Consider the following 27,155-nt stretch of genomic DNA (forward strand, 5'->3'; position numbering starts at 1 on the left):
GCCACTTAACTGAGCATGAGGCTGAGCAAGGCGAGACTCCTCTGCTGACACCTGACAGCGCAGCTGTGCGCCCGTTGCAGCTGGAGTAGGTCTGCAGGTACCGTGCCTCAGTTTCCCCAGGTGCACCCAGGACGGCTCTGGCCACAGCCCCAGTTTGGCTCCCCATGGTCAGAGGCCCAGGGAACGTGTCCGTATTTCTGCTGCGAGGACTAGTTGTGGCATGAGTGAGACACACCCGGGCCCAGCCCGCCGCTCACCCCAAACGGGGGATATCGGAGACTCCGCTTCAAGTCCCTGCTCCGAATCAAGCAAAACAGGAACATCAGCCCAGACCTTTCCCGGCCGGGCGAGCTCCCTCGCTGCTGGCTGCTTTCCCTGGGCTCTCGGCTCTTTTCCCGAAGAGCTTTCCAAGGCGCCAGGCTGAATCCCAGCGCCGGGGAGGAACGGACGCCCCGACGCTCCGAATCCGGCCGCGTTTACACAAAGCACCTCTCACCTCACCCTCTCCTTTAGCATCCCCGGCCTCAGAGCGAGCACAGGACCCCCCCCACACGCACACTCTTCCCCAACCCCCCCGATGCCGAGCGGGGCCGGGACACAAAGGCCGGGGGCTGCGCCGGGGCGGGCCGATGCGGGGGTGCGGGGCTCCAGGCTCCTCCTCCGCCGCCGCGCCGGGGATGCTGCTGCCGGGCCCGCACCGGGAGCCCCGCCGAGCGCCGCGCCGCCGGCCGGAGGAGGCAGCGGCCACCCGAGGTGGGCGAAACCCGGCGGCTGGGGATGGAGGGGGCTGGGGGGGGGAACGCTGCAGGGCGCCGGGGTGCTGCTGCCCGGGGGGCTCCGTCCTCCGGGCAGAGGGGCAGGGACGGGGTGGGGGGGGGGGGGATTCCCGGCATTCCCCCCCCCTACCCCCAAGCATGGTACGGAGCGCGTCGCTTTAGGGGTTAACCGGCACGGTGGGCGCCTCCGCCGGGGGCACAGCCGGCTCCGGGGGTGCCCAGCACAGCACAGCACCCTTCCCGGCCCGACCCTGCGGTGACAAGGCGCGGGGTTTGGGCACAAAGGGTGGGAGCCGCTGCCCGAGCCCCCCCGGGCAGGGCTGCCCCGGAGAGCGGCTGAAACGCGGTGCGATCCCCGGGCTGCACATCCCTCTGCGAGCTCTGCCAGCTCGGAGCCGCCAGCAGCTCCCACAGGGCTCAGCTCCTTCTTTTCACTTCCCTCTAAAGTCTGGAAAACTTCTTTTCAAGGCAACGAGAAAATTCTGCATGTTCAGCACCTTGGTTCAGGCTGCTTCTGGTTACACAGTCCCCAAACTCTCCGGGAAGAGAAAGAAAGGAGCGGATGCCTTTGGCTTGTTGTCGGTGTCGAGCCACCCTCGGGAAAGGGGCTGCCTGCCCGTGGGAGAAATTATTTGCCGGTAGCGCCTGTGTGCGTGGGGTAGGAGGGGCAGCAAGCGGTGGGCAGCGGGGGTGGAAGAGGATTAGCAAGCACGGAGGCTTGCGTGGGCATCGGGTGCTTCTGCGTGCAAATACTAATTCTCTCTGGATGCGGGTATCGTTGCGTGTTGAGTGTGCAGCCAGGTATCGCTGGAAGCGTTGTAGCCTTTCCTTGGCTGCACGCACGTATGGCCAGGCAGGGCTGGCGATGCTTTCCTTGGTGTGGGTGCGCGCTGCGCGGGCTGCAGGATCTGTGCTTATTTGTGGACACAGGTAAATGCGTGGGAGGGAGATCACTGCTGACCGGAGGATGCACGGCTCTCGGGGGGGGGTGCCTGCCCAGGTCCTGGAAAGCCAGGGATTAGCCTCTGTCTTTAAAAGCAGTGCTCAAGCTTGGCTGTGGCTGTGGCAGAAGTCAGCTCGCAGCTGTCACTTCTCACCCCGCTGATGCGCTGCAGATCTGGGAGCAAGCAGGGAGCGGGGTCCCAGGCTTGACACCCAGCGCTCCCTTCTTTGCTCTGCTGGCTGAGAAGTTTGCACCGTGCTGTCTCCAAAGGGGCTCGATGCCTGCTCAGGCTCTGCAGGGAGCAACTCGCTTTTTCTCACGGTTTGGGCATATTTGGCCACGGGCACAGGTTCCCAGTGGTGTGGCAGGAGGGACCCGCACACAGAAGTTGGCCCAGGATTGTGGGGGAGGCGTGACAGCTCCCATCCAGACCCCCCAGCCCTGATTCACCTGCACGGCTGTGCCCACACACCTCACTCCCACCTGCAGCAGCAGTACCACTGCATCCCTGCTACGAACCCCTTTCTCCCCCATGAGTTTGCATTTGCTTTCCCACTGTCCCCTTCTGCTACCAGTCCCCTGGCCCCAGCGTCAGCCCCTTCCAGCAGTGCCAGGCCCCTCCTCAGCCGAGGCTGTCCCAGCAGAGCGGCGCTGGGGGCGTTTCTTTCTCTCTCTTGTGTTAACAAGAGAGCTGAGACCTGTGAACTCCTTGCATGTGTGATCTGTGTGCTCCCCACAGAGGGACCAGCACCTGACCCATTCTCCCGAGCAGGCTGCCGTCCCCTCACTAGTTACCGTGGCTGTCCAAATTCCTCCTGAGAGCTTGTTTTCCTCACTGAAGGCTGCAGCAAGTGGAATATGAGCAGGAAAGAAAAAGTCCTTGTGAGTCTCCACTATCTGTCCTCCTGATACCATCACTCCAGACGCTGATTAACCTCCCTTTGAAATCACTGCCAGGGCAGAGCCTGCCCGGCTGCTCCTCGCCTGGCTCCAGCCTCCCACACTGGCCTGCAGTCACGGCCATGCACCGTCGCGCACCGTCTCCCCAAGCCCCTCCGTGTCACGCTGCGCCGACGTGCCCGGCTCGCACCTACGCCTGCAGCCAGGCTTTTCCGAGGGTCTGCAGAACCCGCCGCTAGCCATTTTGCGGTATCACCCGTGCAATTAATCACCAGGACCATTAATCAGTGGGACAAAGAATCGTAGGTGCAATCAGCGGTGGGGGCAATTAATGGCAGCTGCAAAAGTGCACGCAGGAACACAATCACACGCTACGGGGGATGCTCGCAGCTCCCTGCCAGGCCTCCAGCCGCAGCCCCGCAGCACGCACACGCGCGAGGGGCTGCCTCCCTCGCCCTCGGAGCCCCCAGCTGTGCCGGTGTCCCTCCTGCTCCACAGGTGACCCCCTCCTTTTGGCACCGCAGGCTGCTAAATTGGTCTTGAGTCGTTCTTTTCCACCCACCCCTTAGTCACTCTTCCCTGGCAGGCTGCGCTGCGGAGCGGTGGGAGGCAAATGAATGTGAAACTCAGGCAGGAAAATGAGATTTCAAGAGAAGCCAGCTCCCCTGCGAGCCACCGAAGCAGGCGTAGGGACTTCCAGGGCAGGCTTCCCGTACCGAGGGTGCACGGGGCAGCCCCCACCCCAGGCTTGGGCAGAGGGGCCATGGCACCGAGACGGGGGAAAGCCCAGCCCTTGCAGATGCTCCGCTGCAGAGCGGGGCCCGGCAGAGACAGCGATGCTGCCCCAGCAAGGTGCTGCTGCCCTCCCGTCCCATGTCCCCCGCAGCCCTTGCTCTGATGATATCCTTAGCCCTAAACCACTATTATTCCCCTCTTTGAAAGCCTCTATTTTGCTGTGGGCAGGTACAGTCATGCTCAGCACACTCTTAGGTGAGGCATCTGCGGCATGCAGAGAGGTGGGCAGCCGTGGAGCAGCCGCTGCAGTGCAACAGGGAACAAAACCCGGTCGAGAGCTGAATTGCATACCTGCTTTCCTTGAGACCATTCAAAAACCCATCCCCATCTCCGACAGCAAGAGCTGAGCTCCAGGCTCGCTCCCCAGGACGCTCAGTCACCCACAGACATCCCGGCAGTGCTCAGAGGCTATGGTGTAAGGTGCTGCGTGGACAAGTGTGAAAAGATAGTATCACTGCAGCCATTGCAGGAAACGGGTGCGATAATGGCTCCTCCAAGCAGCGCAGGCTGGCAGAGGCAGGACAGGACCGTGTACCACTCGATAACGGAGCCACGCGGGCTTTCCTCGGGCAGCGCTGCCCATGCCCTGCATCCCGAGGCATGGGACCTTAATCCTCCGGCGCTTAGAAAAAGCTTAGCATTGATGGGAAACTTGGAGGGTTTTTTTTTTCTAGTCCACCCAACCACCGACTTGCACGCGCTTATAAATATTTCCTTCTCTTAGAAGGTCTTAAAAGCCCCCCGCTGCCTATTTTATTTGATTTTGATTTGGTATATGTTTACCGGCTGCCTTTGGGTTTGCTGTCATGGGTTTTTTTTTCCAGGAGACCTGTAGGTATAAGGCTGCAGAAAGCCCTTCTGCGGGCAGGGACAGCGAGCAGCAGCAGAGGCAGCGTGCGGGGAGGAGATGTGGAGCGTGCGGCCCCCGGGTCAGGGAGAGCAGCGGTGAAGGCGTGCGGCCGGGAGCGGGCAGGACCTAAGTGGACGGTTGCCATTAGGGATTAGTTAAAAATAGCAGGGAATGTACAAAGATTTGGCACGTGGGTCACAAAGTCTTTCCTACACAGATTGGTTCTACTGTTGGGGTTTTATGCTTGCTCACATTAAGAAAAGCTCCCCCCCTTGAGTAGGAAGGCTCAACAAATTGTTTCTGGGAAGCCCTGAATATGTGCACACATGGACGTTGCCTGGTTTTGGAGAGCAAAATCTAGGGGAAGGAGGACACCCTGTTGCACAAGCAGTGCTTGGATTACTCCAGAGCTGCAGGAGTGAACACTGACCCTGCACTGCTTTGCAACCGGGTCCTCTCAACAGCAGCCCTCCGGTTCAGACCTTCCTCTTCCTCACACACAGAAGTTTTCCTCCTGAGCTAAAAGAAAATCTCCTTTTATCTCGTTAGCAGCTTAAGGCCTCTGTGAAAGCCAGCTCCTTCCAGCAGAGGGTAGCAATGCATGTGCACACTCTCCTCCTTAGAATAAGAGGATTTTTAATCATTTATTAAAGAGCCTTATCTCCTGGACCTCTGACTTTTGGAGAGGTAAGCATGTCTCCCCTATAGAGCATCGTCAGTGCTCAGGTCTGGGAGCCGAGAGGCTGCCGCTGGGCGCTTGCCCCCCTCTTCCTGGAAGAGAAAAAGCCTCCGAAAGGCTCATCTTAACTTGCCGTCGTGCAATGACACGGGGCTATTTGCCAGCAATGGCATTTTCTAAGAGAAGTTTATCGAGGTTTCCTGGATTAATTTGGCCACTTGCCATATTGCCTAAGCAAAGGTAACTATGTCAGAGGTTCTAGCTCAGAACCCAAGTTGGAAGAAACGTGTAGGTATTTAATTGCCTTTTAGCAAGATATCAGTGGTAGCAGCAGCAAAAGCCAGAACTGTCTCAAGTCATGCTCCTCTGAAATGCAACTGCCTGTGTTTATTTTTTTAAATAATTAAATGACATCTCTGTGAACCAGTTATGGATGATCTCCTTTAAAGGTTAATTGAATATTCCCTGCAACTTTGATGTACATTTCTCTTTTGAGAAAATTGCTCCATTTGGCAGCCAGGCATTAAAGGGGTGGTTTTCACAATGGGCCAAGTTTGAAAAAAGAGGAGGAGGAAAATAGGAAGCGAGAACTGAATTTGCCTTTTTTTTTTTCCCTTCTGCGGCTGCTGCATTGAAGCCTGGTTGAGCAGAGCAGGGATGGGGACACGTAACACTCTGGAAAGCAAGAGAGGGAGGTGAAGGATGAGAAGACAGCGGCAGCGCAGCAGATGCTTTTTGCAGCAAGGTCTGAGATTGGCTTTTCGTCAACACGCAGAAGTTGCCTTTTCTCAGCTCCCACTTGGCTGAGAATCATGCAGGGTACAAAAATACCCAGCATTTAGACAAACCACAGCATAACTGGTATCACAAACAAGGAAGGACAGCACAGAAATAACACACAGCTTAGTTTTGGGGCTCAGGTGCCGTGAGGCCAAGAATAGACTTGACATGGAGAAGTTTACTTTGATGGAAGACCTTTAGGTCCTACCTCAGAGAAATTCTTCCTCTGATACTCACAGCCTTGCTGCTAAGGACAGAGACTGAGGGTTTTCAGCTGCTGTCATGGTCAGTTATTTCCCCTCCCGTTTCTTAGGGACGCAGCTGGAGCCTCCCACTGCAGCAGGCAGTCTCCAGCCTATGACTTTAGGAGAATGTCCCAAGAGAAGCAGCCCTACCTCAGCCTCTGGCTGCTGACAGCCTCAGCTCCCTGGCCACCACCAGTGAGCAAAGAGCAAGGGAGAGAGGATGGCGGGTCCACGTTGCACGTGAACCCAACGAGGCTGAGAGAGAAGCAGCACAGATTTGCTTTGTGATCCCCAGATACACCAAGGAGGTGCCAAAAGGCTGGAGGAGGTGAAGGACCCAGAGAGGCGACCCAGCTGGGCGTCCTAAGCACTTACACGGCAGCCAGGGAAGGTGGGCTGGGCAGCTGTGGCCAGCAGGAGCACGGAAGGCAATGCGGGCCATGCTCCTGGCTGCTTTTCAACCGCTTGGGAGAGGAGGAGAGACAAAAGGCAAAACGATTGCAAACAGAGCCCTGTCTCCATGGTAGCCTACAGCTCCACTTCTAAATTTTCCCTGTACTTGAAGAGGATGCTTCTCCCCTGTGTGCTCTTGGGGGAGTTTTGCAGCAGAAAGAGCCTTAGTCCAGGTATTTCCCGGTGGCTGGTGAGAGACCGGCTCGTGGAAGAAACCTTTGGTGCTATCATCTTGTCATAACCTGGGAGAAACGGATGCTCTGTCCCTCATTATTCTTATGCATAATTAAGGGGATGGAGCAAGACACGTGCAAAGCCTGTGGAAGCGGAAAGCTGGGAGGAAAAGTGTTTAGGGCTCATCTCAAGTTACACGAAGTTCTCGCTATTTTTAGCTGGACAGGCAAACGCTTTCCATCAATTAGACCCAACAGAAAGCACGTGGGAGATGTGTAGGACACCAAACCTCGCCGGTCGGGCTGCTGACAGGGGCTGCGGCTACGCTGATTAGCACCAGGCACAGACCTCCCTGCGTCGGTGCCGCGCAGGCAGGCGTTAAAGGACAGCATCTCTGCAACTTCCCAACCACACTGCAAGATGTACAGAGACCCTGAGCTGCCTTGTGCCTTGGGCAAGCCGGTCCCTCGTAACCAGCTTTTTTGGATGCCCCCCCCATGCTCACACCCTGGCAGATTGTGTTTTACAGGGTGGGAAATAGATGCGCGAGAAGGGGCCTCGCAGATTCCAAGTGAAAGCCGTGCTCAGCTGTCACCCACCCCGGCACCAGCTGCCAGCCCCAGACGGTTCCCAAAATAACTAACCCGCGACGGGGGTGCGAGGGCCCCCTCGCCCTCCTCCGAGGGAAGGAGCGGCCGTTTTGCACCTGCCAGCCTCCCCGGGGACAGGCTGCCATGGGTGGTGCCTTCTGCAAGGTCCTCCCTGGGAACAGGATCCTCTCCCCGACAGCATCCCCGGGCTGCAAAAGCCCCTCCCCGAAACTCGTCCCGTTAACAGAGGGGGTCCTGCGAGCAGCCGGCGGAGGCTGAGCGGGTGCTGGTGGCCAGGGTGCCGTGGCACGGCAGGGTCTCGGCGCTGACCCAGCTGTTTCCCACGGAACGATGGTGCTTGTCACGGGAGGGGTGTGAATTTGCCGGCCTGGAGGTGGTGGCCATTCCCCGGCACCGGCGTCGCCGTTCAGGTGTGCCCAAACCTGCGAAGGACAAAAGCAAGGACCAGAGCATTTCTGAGTTTCCAATTAGCAGGGCTTTAACTGCAGTGATAGTTGCTCATTAGTGGGAAAATCCAGATGCTCTTAGGAATTAAGTAAGCTGAAAAGATCTTTCTTTCCACCCCAGGAATATTTAACTATGTCTCATACAAGCATTTCCTTTGTACCGGGAGCATGACTGATACGACTCGTGTGGGTGCTGTGCTTGGCTGTTGAATCACTGACGAGCTCCAAAATCCGTGTGATGTGAGGCTGCTGGCAGGAGCGGGGATGAAGCTGCGAGGAGGTCCGGGTATTTCTGGGTGGCACAGGTGGGGTGTCTTCGCGTGTGGTCAAGTGAAGGTTGGGAGCTGGAGGGTTCCTGGAGTTGCATTTAACCTAAAACAGAGTGAGAAAGCATTTGGGCTGTGGTCTGAGTGGAGAGCTGGGGATGTCGTGGGTAGGACTGAGGGTTACTTACAGAAATGTATGACATCAAGAGCATAAAATGCTCTAGACCAAGCCAAGGTGGTAATAAAATGGAGAATCAGGCTCCCAGAGAAGTGCTGGGATATTCCCACGATGCCCTGCCTTGCATCCAGCAAGGGCAGGGCATCGTATGGGGCCAGCTCCTCTCGGGAACTATCCCTCCCAAGGTCGGATGGAGGTACAGGGACAGTAGGAGGGAGGCCGGGACTGTCTCAAGCCCTGCTCCTGATAACACTGTTTGGATTTGCTTGCGTATGAAGCTATTTAATATAACTGCAGCTGTGTAGGGGAGAGCCGGGACGTTTCGGCACCAGAAATCCCTTGTCGCTCTGTGCACAGAAACACAGGCTGGCTCTGTAAACAGCCCCGTCTCCCCCGGATCGGCACGAGCGGTGCTTGCGGGCTGGCCGGGGGCTATCAGCTTCCCAGCACGGCCTTCTTTTAACAGCACCATCCCACCACTGACTGCTGGCCGGTGGGAGCAGGTTAAGGAGGCAATGTTTCATCCCCCATCGCCGCATCGTTCGGTGACCTGCCGAGCCCGAGGATCGGTGATGCTGCCCCAGCCCTCTCCCAGCAGGTCGCTTTGCTCATCTCCTGCCTTCCCTGTGAGCTGTAACTCCCCCCCAGGCTGCCAAGGCAAACTCCAGCTTTTCCCGGGAATAAATGCCTGCTGGTGGAGGTTACAGCCTTTTGGCCACCAGCACCAAGCAATCATGGTTTGTCTCACTTCTAAGTCCCTGTTAGGGAGACAGAAAGAATAATACATCACTTTTCCTAGCCCATATATTTGCTGGTGCTGTTGGTTTGTGCTCGAGCTAACTGTCCAGAAAGCATTTGCTGCAGAAAAAGCGTGAGGCTCTGCAGAAACGCAGACGTTGAAAGTCATGGGACTTTGCTGACTTACATCGATGTTCTGTGGGTTGAGCAATCGTCCCTGGGCAGGGACAGGAGCCTCTCCCACCTCAGCCAGGGCTCCCGCCCAGGGAAACGCTGCCAGCTCCCCATGGAGGGACCAGACACTATAGAAGTAGGCACAGCACAGCAGGTGTTGAGCCGATATCCTCTGAAGCTCGCTCTGCCAATATGATTCATTGTTAATTTGAGAAATTCCTCTTATTCTAGTACTGGCTTCCCCAAACGTAGCTCAAGCCGGTCGCCTCAGTGCCGCCTACATCATCCAGGGATGATTTTGTCCTGCTCTCCCATTAAAGCCACTTGTTGAGTCATCCCCAGTCAGGGTTGGTGCCTTGGTCGCTGGATGGCTGGGAGAGGTGTACGCAGCTCCTTCAAGCTCTCCCCAAAGCTGATGCTGAATTCAGTGTTGGCTGGCAGGAGGAAAGGGGGTGTAAGTGACCTTGACCTGAGCCGCTCTCCCGCAGGAGCTGCGTGCGAAGAGGCAGCGGTTGGTGCTGCCGATGAGCTTTGAAACGGATGCAGATTCCCTTTTGTTGCTTTTTTCCCTATTGAGCAGTTGCACCTTCACCTCCAGGGCCTGCAGCAGGATCACCGGTCACGGCGTAAGAGCCCAGCTGCCGGGGGACACTGGCAGAGACACCGCACAGCCTACTACTGCTGCGCTGGCATGAAGCCCACCCAAATCCCTGCCAAAGCCACTGCTGGCTCCTCTAACAAGCACCAGCCAGTGGGTGTGAATTCTCTTAGTGTTCATTGAAATAACATTAAGTGTGATGGACTCCTGGGCTATTAGAGTGGATGTAACATGTAATTGAGGCTGGTTATTCTTCATCTGGAGTGTCCCCCTTCACTAATGGCAAATCAGGGCAGAACACATGGTGCATGCTTTGTGCACCTCGGACTCAATTCACTCCCTGCCTCCGATCAAAATGATCCCAATGAATGTCAATGAGTGAGCGAGGGACAATGAATTAGAGTGAATGAAAGCCTTGTAATAGGGCCCTTTGCCCGCACGGAGCCACAATTGAACACCACAAGGATGGCGTCTGCCTGGGCGGTGTTTGAATTCATCCCCATTAGCGTGATTAGGGTGAAGATTACAGGATGGGGGCAAGGTCGGCTCCGCTGATGGGGCTCTCCAAGCCCTACTGCTGCCATTTCTTTGGAGACCAAAATGAGCAGGTTTTGGAGAGCCCAGTTCCAGCTGGGCATGGGGAAAGGGCTGAGCTTGTAAGTCTGAGCAGAGACAGGCAGATGCTCAGGCAGCCTGGGGTGGGTCCGTCTCATCGGCCTGGTGTTCGTTAGCATTTGGGGGTTGGGGGGCCTGAAATCAGAATCCAGTTTTGATTGCAGGTCACAATCCAGCTCGGCGGGATTGCTGCACTCCCAGTTTTGGATTAAGCCGTTCTCTTCATTAAAACATAAGTCAGATGCTCCAGGTAGCATGTGCATGGCTTTTTACCACGGAAATGCCCACATTTTCCCCTGGGGCCACATTCCTGGTGTCTCTAAGACCCAAATCACTGAGTAAAACAGGGGCACATCACCTGGCAGCGATCGAGGGAAAGAGGAAGGAGGCTGCTCCTGGATCCAGGCTCTTGGCAGCTGCTGCTGCTTCTGTATTATCGCTGCATCTCCCAACAAATACCCAAATGTGTGGGTGCATCTGCACAGAAATGATGAATAATAATTCAAAGGGAAAAAGAGTAGGCGAGAGAGCGCAGGGGAGAAGGAAGCTTTCACATACCAAGGGGAGAAGAACAGGATCAGCAGGGAGAGAGTAACACTGCGAAGCCTGGAGGGAAACGAAGGCTCTTACTAGGATGACCTGTCTAGGGAAGGCAGAGGGAAAGCAACGGCCTGTGAAAACTCTGCAGGGTAGAGGGAAAGGCTTCAACGAAACTGCGCTGCGAGGAGATAAGACTAAATTCCTGCAGCCCATTCAGAAAGGAGGCAATGGGGAGAGTCGCTCTCCCACGTGCGATTGCAGGGTAGGCATGACTGCAATGAATATGGGCGGCCATTCATTTTTTCCCCTCTGTTTCTGCAAAATCAAGAGTGGGTGCATCCATGCATTCAGCTCCTGATCCCGTGGGTTTAGCCCACGCTGCCTGGGTGTTTACTGGGAGTCCATCCCACAGGCGATCACCACTGGAGCCTTACACCTCCCTGCTTACCACTCCACCTCGATGGGCTTTGTTAACAGCCCCTTGAAGTCCTGCAAAGGGTCACGGGGCCAGACTCGAACGCAGGCACTGCCCCTCGGCACAGGGTCACCCCGGGGGTCTGACCGACTCGGGGCTCGTGCCGTCGCCCCGGCCCCCTCCCCACCACGGCAACAAAAGAGCTTTGAGGGGCTTGTTTGCCGGAGGCAGCAGAGTGAGAGGGGAAGGCTTGTGTCTTTTCTGGCTTTCTGTCCTCATTAATTGGTGAGTGACAGGGCAAATCACGTTTCAAAGTAATCACATTTAGCACCGAGAGCCAGGCGAGGCCGGGGGCTGAGTGGGTGGGGGGCTGAGCGGGTTGGGGGGCCGGAGCGGTCTGCTTCAGGGGCAGAGCTGGGCATCGCCGTCGCGCGCTGGCAGGCACGCACAGACCCACAGCGCACCCCACGAACACCCAGCCCTGATACACCCACACGCTCAGCCAGGCCGCCTGCCCCGCTCACCGCGGTGTGAGCTTGTGCCCACCGCCGTGGTGCCGCGCACCCCGCTGACCCAGGCATGCGCCCCAGCTCCAGCACCCTTCCCACAGCTGCACGGGCCGGGGCACCCACCGTTGCTGGGGCATTTTCAGACCCTGCGCTCTCAGTATCACTTTTACTCCCCCCCCCTTTTTACACTTTGCAATGTGTCTAACCTAACTGACTGTGGCTGTTGCCAAGCATGCAAAAGCCCTTAAAATATACATATATATCCACACACGCATCTAAATATATATGTATATACATAATGACTAGTTTTTGTTTGGCTCAGCAAACTGATCTGGCTCCCTGTAGAGTCACACAGTCACTAGATTTGACACAGGGGAAGATGTGAGCATGTACCACAGAGGCTGAGCAAGGAAGGGGGACAAGTCTGGTCCCCCCTTTTTGGAGGTGCCCCAAAGCTGGAGCAGAAGCCTGTGCCCTCTGCTCACTTCGTGCACTCCCAACTGTGCTGTCTCCAGAGCCTTTCTCTTTCTGCTAACGCTGTGCATGAATGCCAACTCCTCCACGGCTTTCAAAGTGTTCATTTCTAAATCGAAAGAGGGAAGAAGAAGAAAAAGACATGCCCAACCCTCTCAGGCATGTGTAGGAGGGCTGGGATTGATGGAAACGCCTCCTGCCAAGAAGCTGGAAAGTCCCAGCTCTCCCTCCCCATACCTCTATCTCCTGCAGGCACCCAAAGAAACCAAGGGTGCATCTACCTAAGGGACCCCGTTGCTCCCCAGCAAGGTGCTCTGGCGATGGGGACAGCAAACCTGGCATCCCCGGAGCACCAGGTCCATGCACCCTGCACTGCTCCATGTTTTAAGACCTCAAAGCTCCCCGACATCTCTGCCATAGGTGTACGAAAATACACCAGCTGCTCTCCCCCCGGCTCGCTCGCACATGTTGAGCGCTGTCTCGGGGATGCTGTCACTAGAGTTGGCAGCTTTGCTGCTGTGACACTGCTTTTTCTCTTCTGCAGGCACATACACACAAGCGTGGTGTCGGGAACACATGCTGGCGAAGCAGCCTCCTGCGCCAATTATCCTGTTCCCTGCAGCGATTCCTCCCCCTCCGCACACATTATGCCTCTTACCCTGTAAAAATGAATGAAGCCGAAGTCATCGATAACTTTTAGCATATCAGCATCCAGGCAGCGGTTCAGACCTTGGTTTTTACTTACTTCTCTTAATCTCCCTAAAATGGATTTAGGGATTAAAGCGGATATTCTGTCTTTCTGGGACTTTTCTTGAGACTTCATCAACCTGGGTCCTCAGGGCACAGAGAAAAAGAAAACAAACAAAACTGAGGGATGAGCGCAGGTTTGCGTTACCCTGTTCGGGATGCAGAGGAGCCTGCACTGGACCCGGTGTAAGGCAGGGCATAACCAAGAAAGGGAATAATATAGGAGCAACTCTCTAGGCCTTGAGGATGAGGCAGCGAGGATGCCCTGGCACACCGTGCCTGCACCCTCCATCACTCAACCCTCTCCCAGCACACCCGGAGCGCTCTCCTGCTGTTGGATGATATTTTACCCCCAGGATGCCTGCTGGGGCGATGGGAGCCCCGCGCAGGGCGGCTCCAGAGGAGAGCTGGACCACACAGCACTGGTGCTGCCGAGAGTGGAAGCTTTGAGCTGTTCTGTGCCCAGCGGCGAGCAGAAACAGTTCCCATCTCATCATCCTGTGCAACCGGGATTTGGCTCATTTTGATTATGCACTAACTTCTGCCTACAAGCGGCTCTTCCCCCTCCTCCCCACCTCGCCCTTTAATTACCTAGATGGAAGGTGCACCTCCATTATAGCCCTGACACTGGGAGCCAAACGTTGCAGAGGCCACCAGGAGCTGGGATTTTTTCTTTCTGTTTTTTTTTCCCCCCATAGCAAAGAGCATTAATGCACAGCCCCGCATACCTCTGAACCGTAATCACAATACTTAGCACACACATAACGCCTCTCGTCTTCCTAAGTGCTGCGCAGACATTAAGCGTAATTAAGCCTCGCAGCATCCCTTTTCAGGTAGGTTAAGAGGAGCACTGAAAATTGGAGAGAAATCAGGGAGTGACAGGGTGATGCAGGAGAGGTTGTGACTGCATCTCACAGCACCGAGCGCGGCTGTCAGGAGACGTGCGTGGTGCGTCTGCACGGCACAAGCAGGAGGCACAGGCGCCTGTTGAAATTCGTGCCTATTAGGCACCTAAAAGCCACTACAAATCCCTTTTCCTCCTCTTATTTTTAGAGACGCCTGTGTCTCATAATCCTCCTGGCCTCCTCTGGGTGCGTGGTACCCAGCTGCTCCCGACGAGCCCCCAGGCGCAGGGCAGGATGCGCCCAGCTGGCCAGGGGCCATGCCACGGCGGTGCCAGCCAGCCTGGGGGATGCAGGCAGGTCACGGGGGGCTCCTGGAGCCTTCCCCAGGCGCTGGGCAAAGCCCTGCACTTCCCTGCCTTCCTCATCTGCTGCCCTCCTTCACACGGGGCTTCTGCAGAGGGTCGGGGAAGAGCAGCCCGGGGCTGGAAGCAGAGGATCAGCCTCAGCAAGCATCCCTCTCCCTTTGCACACACCCGAGGACCGACCAGCTCATCTGCGCACACCCCCCGAGCCTGACACACACCGACCCTGGGCGCGCACACAGGGAAGTGTGCCCACACCCCCTTTGCACAAGCCGTTTCACGTGCCGATGCCAGCTTGTACCCAAATGTGCGTGCGAGGCGCGTGTTTACACACGCACATTGTCAGAAGCCGCCCCGCTCCTGCCCGTGTCCAGACCGTGGGCGCAGCATTGCGCCCGCCTCCCAGACCGCTTTTGCTCACCCTGCTATCTTTGCCTCCCCCAGGCTCACAGCTCCTGGGTGCAGCGAGGTCTTTGCTATGATTGCAGCAGCAGCTCTCTACCCTCTGCCAGACCCCTCGCCGCGCGGTTCAGCTGGGCTCCGCTCCCCCCGCTGCATGCCCCCCGCCCGGGAGCAGCATGGGCAGCGTCAGTAGCCTCATCTCTGGCCACAGCTTCCACAGCAAGCACTGCCGAGCCTCCCAGTACAAGCTCCGCAAGTCGTCCCACCTGAAAAAGCTCAACAGGTACTCGGACGGGCTGCTCCGCTTCGGCTTCTCCCAGGACTCCAGCCACAAGTCCAGCTCCAAAAGCAGCAAGAATGAGGACTTCTTTTACATCAAGGTCAGCCAGAAATCGCACGGCTCCCACCGAGCGGACTATACCTCGCTTGCCGGCGGGGAGCTGGGCAGCCAAGCCGGGACGAGCGGCATGGATTTCGGGACGCCCACGCCGCAGAAGCTGATGCCCTTTCCCAGTCAGCTGGAAGTGGTTAGTAGGGGGCCCGGTGGCCCCAGAAGTGGGGGTGTCCCATTGGACTGCGTCTGCCCTCGAAGCGGGTGCAGGTCCCACCACAGGGTTGTCCTGGGTCCTGGTCCAGGAGAAGGCTCAGAGGAAATAGCTTGTGCCGGGGAAGCGGGAGGAGAGAGGCAGCGGGGAGGGCTGAGGGCACCCTGCCACCCTCTGCTTTTGGGAATTTGGATCAACAATATGATCCGTATCCCTCCGTTTCCAAACCTGCCGTTTGCCTCCCAACAGAGGCAGTTTTAGCCATCAGCATCCTACTGAGCTTTCAGCCCTTGATGGAGACCCAGGCTGTCCCTGCTGCGGGGGTCTCATCCTTGGGGCAGAAGGGAGGGCGGGAAAGAGGTGACGTGTCGGCTGTGCTGACGGGCTCTGCTCTTCTCCCCAGGGCACGGAGAAGCCGGCTGTGCGACCGACCGCCTTCAAACCCGTGCTGCCCCGGTCCAGCACCATCCTCCACTCCTCCCCGGAGAATGGGGGTCACCTCTCCCAGCAGCTGCACCCCACGGACAAAGCCAAGGAGCAGGAGCTGAAGCCGGTGCTGTGCTCGGGGGGTCTGTCCGACTCCGGCAGGAACTCCATGTCCAGCCTCCCCACCCACAGCACCAGCAGCAGCTACCAGCTCGAACCCCTCGTCACGCCCATGGGACCCATCAGCCGCTTCGGGGGCTCAGCCCACAACATCTTGCAGTGCGCCATCATCCAGGACAGCAACATGATGAGCCTCAAGGCCATGTCTTTCTCTGACGGGGGCAACAAGATCCTCAACCCTGGCAAAGCCCCCCACCACCACGCCGCTGAGAAGACCACTTGCATCCGTTCGCCCATCTCCACGGACGAGTCCACCATCCAGGAGCTGGAGCAGAAGCTGCTAGAGAGGGAGGGGGAGCTGCAGGAGCTCCAGTCAAGCTTTGAGGAGAAGGAAGTCAGCTCCTGCCAGGCTTTTGAGGAGAAGCAGCGGCGCTGCAAGGAAGAGCTGGAGGGCCTCAAGCAGAAGTGCAACAGCAAGCTCAAGCAAACCTCACAGAAAACCCAGCGGACGCAGCAGGTCCTTCACCTCCAGGTGTTCCAGCTGCAGCAGGAGAAGAAGCAGCTCCGGGAGGAGCTGGAGAACCTCATGAAAGAGCAAAACCTGCTGGAGACCAAGCTGAGGTCCTACGAGAAGGAGAAGACTAGCTTCGCCCCAGCGCTGGAGGAGACTCAGTGGGAGGTAAGTGGCACTGGAGCACTGAGCGGTATCTTGGGCTGCCAATGCTGAAAGCAAAGCACGAGCATGGAAGGTGACAGCTCTGGCACCAGCAACAAACCGTGGAGCTGCTCTCCATTTCTATACCTGCATCCAGCAGCACTACGGAGGTGATGGTGCATGCATTAAGCCCAGGCTGTAGGAGATAGATATTAAAGCCAAGGAGAGCCCTAGTCTGTCATGTGGAGGCTCTGCAAGTTATAACTGAGTGTCTCACTGACCCTCTTAACCTCTCAGCACTTCTTCTCTTATAAGAGAACAACTACTGCATTAAAAAAAAACCCCAGTCATTAAAATAACTTAACATTTCCAACCTTCAGCACAGGGTTTTTCAGGCTGCCTGCCCCAGAGGAGCAGTAAAGCTGCCTTCCCACGTGTAGATAGGAACTACTGCGACTTGCCATGGTCATTTATTAGAGAGCTGTAAAACCTTCCACTCTCTGCTTAAGCTTAATTTTCTCACTGATTGTGTATCGCTGAACAAAGACCGTTAAACAGCTGAAAATTCAGAAGTGAGCCTTCTCGGCTGCCCGAATAACATACACCGATATCATTTCACTGCAGCTGTAGAGGGAGAAGCATAGCTGTTGCCCAGTCTGCTTCGAGGAGCGTGGTGTTCACCTCCTCTCCTTCCTCATATCACTTTCCATATCTCTAGTTTATTTGCGTTTTTTGACCCACCTTTCCAGGCTGCTCACAAGCCCTACTGCAATTCCAGCTGCAAGGTCCCACCACGAGCGGCCGGGTGCTGAACTCCCCAAAAGCTGTCTCCAGGAGCAGCTGGACCAGCCATGCTTTAGGCTCCAGCAGGATGCTCCAGTGGGATTTACATGCCTTGCTCCCAGCCATGCTTTTGCGGGGTGTCGGGTGCAGTTGGGTGTCTGCTTGCGAAACAAGCTCAGCAAGTTTAACTGACCGTGTGAGCCATCAGCGGTGGTTTCGGCAAACGTGTTGGACAGGGTGTGGAGGCTTGAGCACTTCTCGACACCATCCATTTCCGCGCCTCAGCTGAGGTGTGTCAGCTCCTTAAATCCTCACGGATGCTCACAAGCAGCCCCCTGTGGTCACTGGGGTGTTGATGCACGGAGAGTATGGGGTCCCCGCCAGCCCTCGTGAGAGCTGGGGCATCGCCTTCTGTGCCAGGGCATCTCCCTGGATGGGGTTTCGCGGTCAGGGTCTCTGCATGGCAAACGCCGGCTGTGCCCAGCACGGCTTGCCTGGGGTACCGTGGGCTTCCTCCGAGGTGCAGCCCTAACTCGGGTGCTGCATCCCTCCCCACAGGTGTGCCAGAAATCGGGGGAGATCTCCCTCCTGAAGCAGCAGCTGAAGGAGTCCCAGACAGAGCTCAACACCAAGACCACCGAGATCCTCAGCCTGAAGGCTCAGCTGAAGGAGGTGAGGGTGAAGATGGAAGGGCTGGAGATGAAGACCCAGGACCTGGAGGGCTCCCTGCGCACCAAAGCCATGGAGCTGGAGGTGTGCGAGAATGAGCTCCAGCGCAAGAAGAACGAGTCCGAGCTGCTGAGAGAGAAGGTGAACCTGCTGGAGCAGGAGATCGTGGACCTACGGACGGAGCTCGCCGTCCTCAAGGAGCAGCTGAGCGAAGCCCGGGAGGTGGCGAGGCCCTGCGCCATGGTGGAGGATGCTCAAGCCCTGCAGGGAGAGGTGGAGAGGCTGAGGGCAGAGCTGAAGGCTGAACGGGACAACAACGAGCAGATGACCTCTGGCTTCCAGCACGAGCGGCAGACGTGGAAGGAGGAGAAGGAGAAGGTGATTCACTACCAGAAGCAGCTGCAGCAGAGCTACCTGCACATGTACAAGAGGAACCAGAACCTGGAGAAGATGCTCCAGCAGCTCGCCGCAGGGGAAGACGGCAAGGAGCCCATCGAGCTGGACATACCTGGTGCCGACGTCCCCTACGAGGACATCATCGCCACCGAGATCTGAGCCAGCTCTGCCTTCTCCTCCTTGCAGCTCGGGGGTGGGCGTCTCTTCCAGGCAAGAAGCGCTGCCCCGCAGCTCGGCCCGCGCCTTGTACAGTTCAGATGAGCCATGTATTTATTAGCGGAGCTGGTGGCCTGGCCAGCTCGCCAGCCCTTCTCCCCTCCCCGCGTCGCACCGCAGCGATGCCCTCCGCTGCCTGTCGTGTTACAGAGGTGAACAAGCAACTTGTGCCAATGGTGACGTGCCAGCAGCTCCCCCTCGCCCCCCGCTGCCACCTCGGCAGCATCCCTTCTGCCCCCTGTAGGACTGAGAAGCCGGCGACGGGGGCGGTCAGGGAACAGGACTTCAGCAAATAATCTCCCGTCAGGTAACGAGATGATGCAAAACTCCCAGGGATGCTCTGTGCCAGGCTCGGAGGGATCGCGGGACAGCACGGCTCTGGGGCCGGGGACGCCAGGGCCCTGGAGAGGAATCAGCCACGGCACATTTCCAGCCGCTCCCTGCTCACAGCCCGGAGGAAGCTCTGTGCTGCTCTCACACCTCCTTAACCTTCCTCCGGTCGATGCTGATCTCCAGGGTGCCGTGGGACCGAGGAGCCGCCTCCTGCCACCGGTGCAGGCTGCACGTCCACTTCTCCTGTTCTTCGGCTGCTGTAATGCCTCAGGAAGGACCTTACCTGCACACACACCCCCACCTCACTACAGCCAACGCTCCCACCAAAATCACTTTTCACTAACAAGCACAGCCCACCCTGCACCCACCCCGTCCCTTGGCCACGGCCGCACCGGCACATCCCTCCTCCCTAGACCTGCACAGCCACAGCAAGCCCAGCATTCCCCGCTCTGACGGACAAACGCTCAGTGTCCCTTTTCTCCAGCTGCTGAACGAGCAACTGGATTTAAGAATTAACAGAAATTTCCAAGCCACAGTCTGACCTGAGGAATCGAGGGGGAAATCAGTTGTGTTTGCCCCACCACCCCACACGCTCTCACCTGCTCGCTGTGACCGTCCCTCCTGGGAACCCGGGCTGCCTTATCTCCTCCCGTGCCCTTACGTCCGCGGCATCCCATCAACAGGAGGTGGTTAAAAAAACCCCAAACCAATCACTTTCATTTTGTTTTCTACCCCAGCTCTTAAAATTTCCTCCTGCTGCCAGCCAGTGGATAACAAATCTCCACTGCACGTCACTAGCGGTGACTCTCCTGTCCCCCTGCGGCTCGGCATGGGCCGGGAGGGAATCAGATGGCATCCAGCTTGCCAGGGTGGAGGTCTTCCGCTGAGACCACTTTGTGCTAGTGCAATGGTATTTTTGCTGCAATATGTTTGTTTACCCACTAGCGAGCTGGGCACCAGCCAGGAAGCCCCGTCCCAGGGCTGTGGGGGGCACCTTGCACGATCCCGTGCCGCAAATTCGGCCAAGGGCTCAACGCTGTGCACAAGCAGCAAAATTCAGCATCCTTCACCCCGCTCCAGCCAGCCTGTAAAGGTGACACATGGAAACCAGTCTGTGCCTTCTGCACCTGCCCCCAAGCACCCCCACCACGTGCTGCCCCACGACATCCCAGCCACTCCCGGCACCCAGCACAAGCCAACCCTTAGCCACAGTCCTCTGGAGAAAAGCCAACTTCAAATCCCGGTTCCAGCCCTGCGGCTGTAGGTCAGGGCCACGTCGGGTCAGCCAGCCTCTGCGCAGACCTGCCGAAGGACGTTTTGGAGAGGAGACCAGGGGACAGAGGACGACACCTGGCTCCGCTCTGGCTCGTGAGGCCAGAAGGGATTTTCTGCATCATCCAAGCCATAGCCCTGCACCGAGGGCTCTGCACACCCTCTGCACCCCACGGCAGAGCCAGAGCTTTCCAGGAGCTTTCCAGTGCCACATGCTCGCGGGCTGCTGAGGGGAGCAGAGCCCCCCCGGGCTGCCCTGTCCCGCAGCCCCCATCCCAGCAATTCCCACGCCCGCCTGCCCAGCCCTGTTCCTGCTCCCTCCCGCACCATCGCAGGTCCCCACCGCCCCAGCCCCGTGTCCTCCCCAGCCAGCGCTGTATGATGTGATCGCCCAGAGGCATCGACGTGCCGCCTTTGCACAACGCTGTGTGACCGTCCGCATCGCAGGTGTGTCGCTCCCGGTGTGAGCCGCGGCCGCTCTGCCTGCTCCGCGGCTGGCCGGGCTCTGCCTGTACATCCAATTATTTTTTCTGCAGGTTTTTTGGATGTTATTTCTGGTGACTGATGTAAACTACTGGTAATTTTATGTTTTTATTTATAAATAAATTTTTAAAAACTTATTTAGCCTCTCTGAGTGTCTGGCTTGGCAGCATTCGGGGAGTTTTCATTGCCAATGAGCAGCAATGCAGGACAGTGCTTTGCCGTGTCCCTCTCAAATCACCCCTGCAAGCCACCAACCATTTATCATGGCACACCAAGGTCCCCTTTGGGGACATCCTTGCACCTGGTCCTGTTTGTTTCCAGCCCCACGAGCGCTCTGCTGCGTGGGCGAGCAGCATTATCTCTGCTGTGCAGCTGGGATAACCCATGCATGGAAAAGCAGCAACTTGCCTCTGGCGAACACAGGGGTAGCGGAGAGGAGGAGATAATCTGCCTGGCCCCACTCCCAGCCTGCACCCCACGGGCTTCGCCCTCCTGCTCTGCAGGTGAGGCTGATTTTCATCCCGACCCCGTGCAGCCCAAAGCCCCCCAGCCCCTGCGGTCCCTGACCCACCATCCCTGGAACGGGCAGGTCCAGCCCCCTGGCTGGCAGAGCCAGAGGAAACCGTTACAGGGATAGAGATACGGTGGAAATGCCTTAACGAAACCGAGGACATGTTTTGACTATTTAAGCTGTTTTCCTCCAAAACCAGTCAACCCGGAGCCTGTTTGCACTGCACAGATCTGGCAGTTTCACAGGTCTAAACCGCGTGGGGGGAGGTAAAGTGGGAGGTTGAAGGGACAGAAAATGGGGGGAAAACACTCAAATTGCAGAAAACACTATTCATCCTGACTCACCTGGCTGTTTCCACAGGGCACTCGCCCCACCTCAGTGCAGGGCGGGGGGCAGAAGTCACACACAAACTGCTCTGTGCCCCCCAAAAGGGCACCCGGCACCCGCCGACGCTTTCCAGGGAAACCTTGGCTTTGTTCACGCTGCCTGAGGCATGAGGGAAGTTTATTTTTAGAGCCTTTGAAAACTGCTGAGGAGGAAGGAGATAGAAAACCACGTGCGAGGACTCTCTTCTCCTGAGCGGCACCTTCTGTTACAAATCGCCTCTGACCATCGCCTGCGGGGTGCTGCTGGCTCAGCCGAGCCCTCCCCAGGCTTGTCCGTGTACCTGGGTCAGGGGCACAGCGAGGAGGAGACCCCCAAGCTGGCGGTTATCCCAGGGGACGTCCCTGGCCCACAGAGATCACAACCAAATTGCAGACGCGGGAGCGCAGCAGAGCAGAGGCTTACCGGGGCTGAGCAGCAGCGGGAGTCAGGAGAGGCCCAGGAGCGAGCGCAGCATCCCCGCAGGCACGTGCGCTGTCGGGACGGCTTCTTGGCAATGCCCAGGACACTGAGAAGCCAAAACCCCAGCCCTGGCGACCCTGGGCTGCTTCTTCCATTACACCAGGTGAGGGTCCCACTCCTTTTCCACCAAAACCCCAGTAAAGCTGCAGATGAGAAAAAGCAGTGTCCTCCCACAGGTGGGGCTCTGAGCATCCTCTGCCTCAGGCAGCAGAAATCAGGCAGCAGGCACTGCCTGCCCTCGTAAGGCTGCTGCACAGAGAGAAGCACAGCTCCAGCGTTAGGATGCCGTGAGATCACCCAGAAAGCAGAGCAGTGGAGGACAGCCATGGACAGGGCAGCCCAGCCCTGCTGCAACCCCACTGCTTCATGCTCAACAGGTATGAATTAGCATTACCCTGATAATACCAGGGTAAAGCCTCACGACACCCAATGCTTCCTCTGTGGCAGGCTGAACATGAACGGGATGGCCTCAGCATGTGTCATGGCTCCCAGGCTGAGGAAGCATTCGAAAACAAGGGGCACAGTTGGCTCAGGTGTTGGGGGGCAAAACAGGAGCAGCGGCACCAGCTCGTGCATCTCCCCCGCAGTCACTGGGGTTCCCTGCTTCGCCTGTGCTTTGGGTTAGCTCTGCTCCAGCTGCCCGAGCACCAACCGTCCTCAAACAGAAGGAGTTGAATTAGTTGTTGAACTAATCAGCAGATGCAAATAAGCTTCAAGACGGAGAAAAGCTGATTTGCATCTTCTTTTAACACCCCGGTGCCAGTGCACCAGTTTCTGGCTACGGGTGGGCAGAGTCAGACCTAAAATCTCAGCCAAGACAAGACCAGGGCTGCCTTTGAAAGAGCAATTAAATCGAGCCACCTCTTGCTCACAGGGTGATAGAGGGTCGGAGGCAAAACTGCTTTTGATGTGCAAATAACCTGCAGCAGCTCTCCCCACCAGCCTGCTCCCCTGCCTTACATCTGCCAGTCCCAACTGAAAACCCAAGGGGCAGGGTGGGGGAAACGTGTCCAATGTTTGCTCTCCTCCCCTCCTAAATGAGTCGACAGCTGGCGTGTGCTTCTCAGAGGGACCTGACTGGCTGACAGTAGTTGGCAAAGGGGGATAAGACCCCCAGGCAGTCCTCATTAGTCATTACGAAAAATAAAGAGAAAAGAAAACAGCGTGTAAATGCACTAAGGCAGCAGCTGGGAGATCAGCACGTCCCATTTAGCATGGTACCTGCTGTCTCCACACCATGAAATATTGGGCTGTTTGTTTAGCGTCCGGCTTAGCGCCGTGTCAGGAGCTGCCCGATGACGGCTCACGGCACAGAGGGACACCCCTTCCTCCCCATCCTGAGCGCCCCTTTTCCTTCCCACCCCAGTTTCCCAGCAAAGGGCTATGTTCTCAGCTCTGTGCTAAAATAGCTGTGCTGCAAGCCCCAGCCTGCTCCCGGGGCCTCCGGCTGACAGGAGCCAAAGCTATTTTTGTCATGCCTCCCTTACAGGGCCCTGTGCCAGGCTCAGGCTCTTTGCTCCTGGGAGCAGGACAGGCTCTGTTGCAACCCGGGGACCTGCCTGTGCACGGGGCGACAGCGATGCTCTGCCTGCGGTGGCAGATGCATTTCCTGCAGCAGCCGGGGAGCACGAGCCAGGAGGAAGGCAGAGATTTCTGCCCTGCTTCAAGCCTCCGGAGCGGGAGGAGAGCAGGCTCAGGCGTGCCTGCAATCCCGCGGGAGTCGCTGCCAGCAAGGAGCAGCCCGGCCGCTTGGTGCACGAGTCCCGGGAGCAGAGGGGACAGGTCAGAGCTGGGTGTTCCTGCGGAACATACCTCATTAAACCAGAGGTCCTAGAGGTTTAAACAGCAAGCAAGCCTGAATTAACTCCCCCAGATAAGAGCTGAAGAGCCTCAGCGGGCTGGTTTTGTGCCTATAAGCACAACCTTCTCCCTTGACCTTACAAAGCCAAGCAAACCAGAACCAGACCCTGGTCCCCACAAGCACTGTTCAAAAACCTCAAGTGCATTTGCAGTCAGCAGCATCCAAGCTGGTTAAGAGGCATCGCTGCGTGCACTGCCGCTTCCAGCAGGTCTGATAAGTTCTGAAGCAGCTCTTGCACTGCTGTTTAAATACGTAATTGGAAAAAAGATGTTATTTCCAGGTGATACAGGATCTGAAACAGCCTCGTCCTTCTGGACTGCAGCAACACCGCCGATGGGGGAGCCGGCGTGCTCCATCCCCTCCGCTCGCTGCCGGCTGGACACGCGGTGCCGCTGCGGGGCTGCCGCGCTCCATCCAGCCCCACGCTCGCCACAGCCCAGCCGGCCTCTCCCCGCGCCGCGGGCTGAGGACAGCGGGTATTTCATCCCCAGCACAAAGCCGCCCTCACCGTTTATATTCAGCCCAAACCACCGTCTGGCCCGGAGGAGCCACGCTATCATCAATGGCTTGCCTGTGCTCACCTCGTTCTTTCCCCTTCGCTCCCATCAGCTGCAAATGAGGGGAGCTCAATGACCATGGATATTCTTACAACTGCGGAATTGCTTTCGCTTTGCTCTGTAACATACACGCGTCAGGAGCCGCGTTACCCACCTGCAGATGTTGCAGGTTGTGCAACCTGCCTCTCCTGGCAAAACAAAGCCATCCACCCTCAGGAATGCTTGTTCCACCTTTGTCCCCAAAGCCTGTCACCTGCTGAAGGATTTCAGGAATTCGCTGGACTTTGGAATTTCTTCTCTTACTCATGTTTTCAAAGCCTGCATTACTGAGCAGCGACGGCTGCCAGCTGTTCAGGAAGTTACTCTCGTGCCCTAACCCCAGCCTCTCCCTCACGACAGTGACTGTCACCAAGGGGGTAAATGGGTAGAAAAAGTAAAAAAAAGTTGGGACAAACACCTTTAAGCCATCAGACGTGTTTTTTGCGTACTAGGTCCTCCTTCCTCTGCATTGAAAGAGCAGTCTCTCAAGCTCGGTGGGACAATCAAAGCCATTATTAATACTGAGGATAAGGGATTTTTAACTTAAGTGTCTGGCAAAAATAAATACTGCAGGAACCAGCTTGGACATTTAAATGAGGTTTTTAAAAAAAAAAAGAGCCGATGTCTTTTTTTACCTGAAGGGCGTGTAACTTGTGTACAAGGAACAGCTCAAATTCTATCATAGTACAACATTTAGAAGCAGCAGACCCGAGACAGCCTCAGGCTTTCATCAGTCGGAACAAACTCTGGCTTACAGAGGCTGTGTCGGTGCAGCGCATCAGGGCAGGACTCTGACCGTATATAGCGGAGTCAGCAGAAAGGAGAGGTGCCCCCTCCCCCCACGAGGTGCCCGGCATCGATGTGCGCGTTCTTCAGCGGAGGAAGGTAGGTCTGGGTTTACCTCCGCTCCCCGACGTGCGTCGGAAGAATCCCGGATCTCCCCGTTTCACACCGTTCTCAGCCTCTCGCCGTCACCAGCCGCGCTGCAACCCCCCGCAGGGAACCCTTACGACAGTTCATGGAGCGGGACCGACGCCAGGGATTTAAGCAGAGCCAGGCCCCAGTCTGTCTGCAGGGAATACCTGAACGAACCCTCCCAGGCCCCCCTCACCCTTCGTAGTGCTGTTCATACGGAAAATTTAAAGTCAACATACGCCTAAGCTCATTTCCAAGAAGCCTTTTAAGGTCTCCTAGCCTCCGCTAGTGCAAACCACCCGTCGAGACGCCTGTGGAAACAGTGGTATCACATTACCCGCCGACATTCCTGCAAAGCCTCTACCCGTGACTGCCCCACCGGCACGAAGCATTCGGTCCTCAAGTCGAAGGCCAAATCCTCACCAGCGAAAGCAACCAGCTCCAGGAATGAAGTGGGGGTGGCTCAAGCGGCCCTCGCTGCGAAATGGAAGTGTTTTCGGCACATTATGAAGCAGTTTCATTCATGGAAACGGGAACCCCAGTGGCAAAGGACATCTTGGCCACTGCTGGAAGACCAAAGTCATTTTTAACCACAGAATCACAAAAGCTTCCGTTTTGTTCAACACCTTCCATATTTAATTTATTTAGATATTCTCTACATTAAAGTATTCTCATGCCAACACTTCCAACCTCCCATCCCTACCTCAAGAAAAATAGACTTGACACAGCTTTAGGGTGGAATGCGCCGGAATAAAGTTGCTATTGCATCCAAGTTACAGAGAACACTGAACGAACTATAGAAAGAACTGCACATAGGAGACGTCAGGGAAAGCTGGAATTAGTACACTATCATTCGAGTCATGTTAGCACCTTCCTAGACAAGCACTGAAGGCGTTCAGAGAGGTGCAACATGCTTTGGTTAGCTAGACCAGAGCTTAGACTACATTAAGCCTGGAGAAAAGCAAGAAAGCTTGCCAGCACTGGGCTCGGAGCCTCATCTGAACCAGTCTGAAAACAACACTGAGCTGACTAGCCAAGTTTGCAGTGTTCGGGAATGCTGAGCTCTCCTGGCTAGCCAAATCTGTGCCTGGAGTGCAAACCACAACAGTTTCAAACACGACTCGGGACCCAGTGCCACCTAGAGCATGCTTTATAACAGAATTCAAAATATCCATTCACACGTAAGTTGCTTTCTCCTGTTGCATCATTTAGTACATGACATACTTTAAAAGCTGACCTCCCACCAGTACAACTGTGTCAGGTGTAAGAGTTTTTTCACATCTCGTATAATCCCCTTCAGTAGCAGCACAAAGCCTTGAATTACCTACAGTTTTGCCTGTTGGGACACTACTGATCTCAGAATGCTTTAGCTGCTGGTTTGTGCCTCTGGCATTTCCAGAATTCAAATAAAAAAAAAGGGTACGTAGGAAACTTGCTCTGCAAACTTCAATTTAAACCCTTTCATTCCGTAATTAAGCCATATCGTGCTACCTGCAGGTAGCAACCCTCCGGCCTGCCTCCCTTTGCTAGTGGAAAAGCGCCTAGCGTGCCTGCAGCAACCTCAGCTCATGCATACCTTCAAGAATCTTAAGCCAGAGTTGAAAAATCAGTGACTTGCATTTTTCAGAAAGGTACGTTGTCACGTACCACGCTTTCCACACATTAGCCTGGCCTTCAGGCACAACAGCAGGACAGCAGAGTGCCATCTGTTCTACCAGCAGCGCGGCAACTGCGTGTGATCAGATTGAGCAGATGCTTTGGACAAAGAAGTCACATTTGCTCTTTCGTGTTTTCTAAACCACGTGCTCCGGGTTTGAAAGCAAAGATCTGCAATTTCTGGTAATCCTCAGACATTCCCTTGAAATGTCTAAAAAAGGTCCAGTTCAGGAAAAAAAAGCTTTGTGATAGTTATTGCACATTTGTAAGAGCTGGCCTAAATATTTTCCTGAAGATCCAGGCTTTGGAAGAAGGGATATTTTAAAAACTGGTATCAGTGTACACTGGAACACTGGC

General features: G+C 56.4%; 1 protein-coding gene across 2 annotated transcripts; it reads left to right on the forward strand.

The window, feature by feature from the left end:
• The first annotated feature begins 9 nt into the window (after positions 1–9).
• On the forward strand, positions 10–20,550 carry LZTS1 (leucine zipper tumor suppressor 1). 2 transcript variants are annotated; one of them, XM_064472905.1, is made up of 4 exons: positions 10–97; positions 14,558–15,042; positions 15,464–16,285; positions 17,603–20,550. In XM_064472905.1, exons 2-4 carry the CDS (start codon positions 14,692–14,694, stop codon positions 18,266–18,268), a joined length of 1,839 nt encoding a protein of 612 aa, XP_064328975.1. In that variant the 5' UTR covers positions 10–97; positions 14,558–14,691; the 3' UTR covers positions 18,269–20,550. The 2 variants fall into 2 exon arrangements, with proteins under 2 accessions (XP_064328975.1, XP_064328974.1); XM_064472904.1 differs by lacking the exon at positions 10–97 and adding an exon at positions 626–753.
• The last annotated feature ends 6,605 nt before the right edge of the window (positions 20,551–27,155 follow it).

This window comes from Phalacrocorax carbo, chromosome 24 (genome assembly GCF_963921805.1).
Source record: "Phalacrocorax carbo chromosome 24, bPhaCar2.1, whole genome shotgun sequence".
Classification (NCBI taxonomy): Eukaryota; Metazoa; Chordata; class Aves; order Suliformes; family Phalacrocoracidae; genus Phalacrocorax; species Phalacrocorax carbo.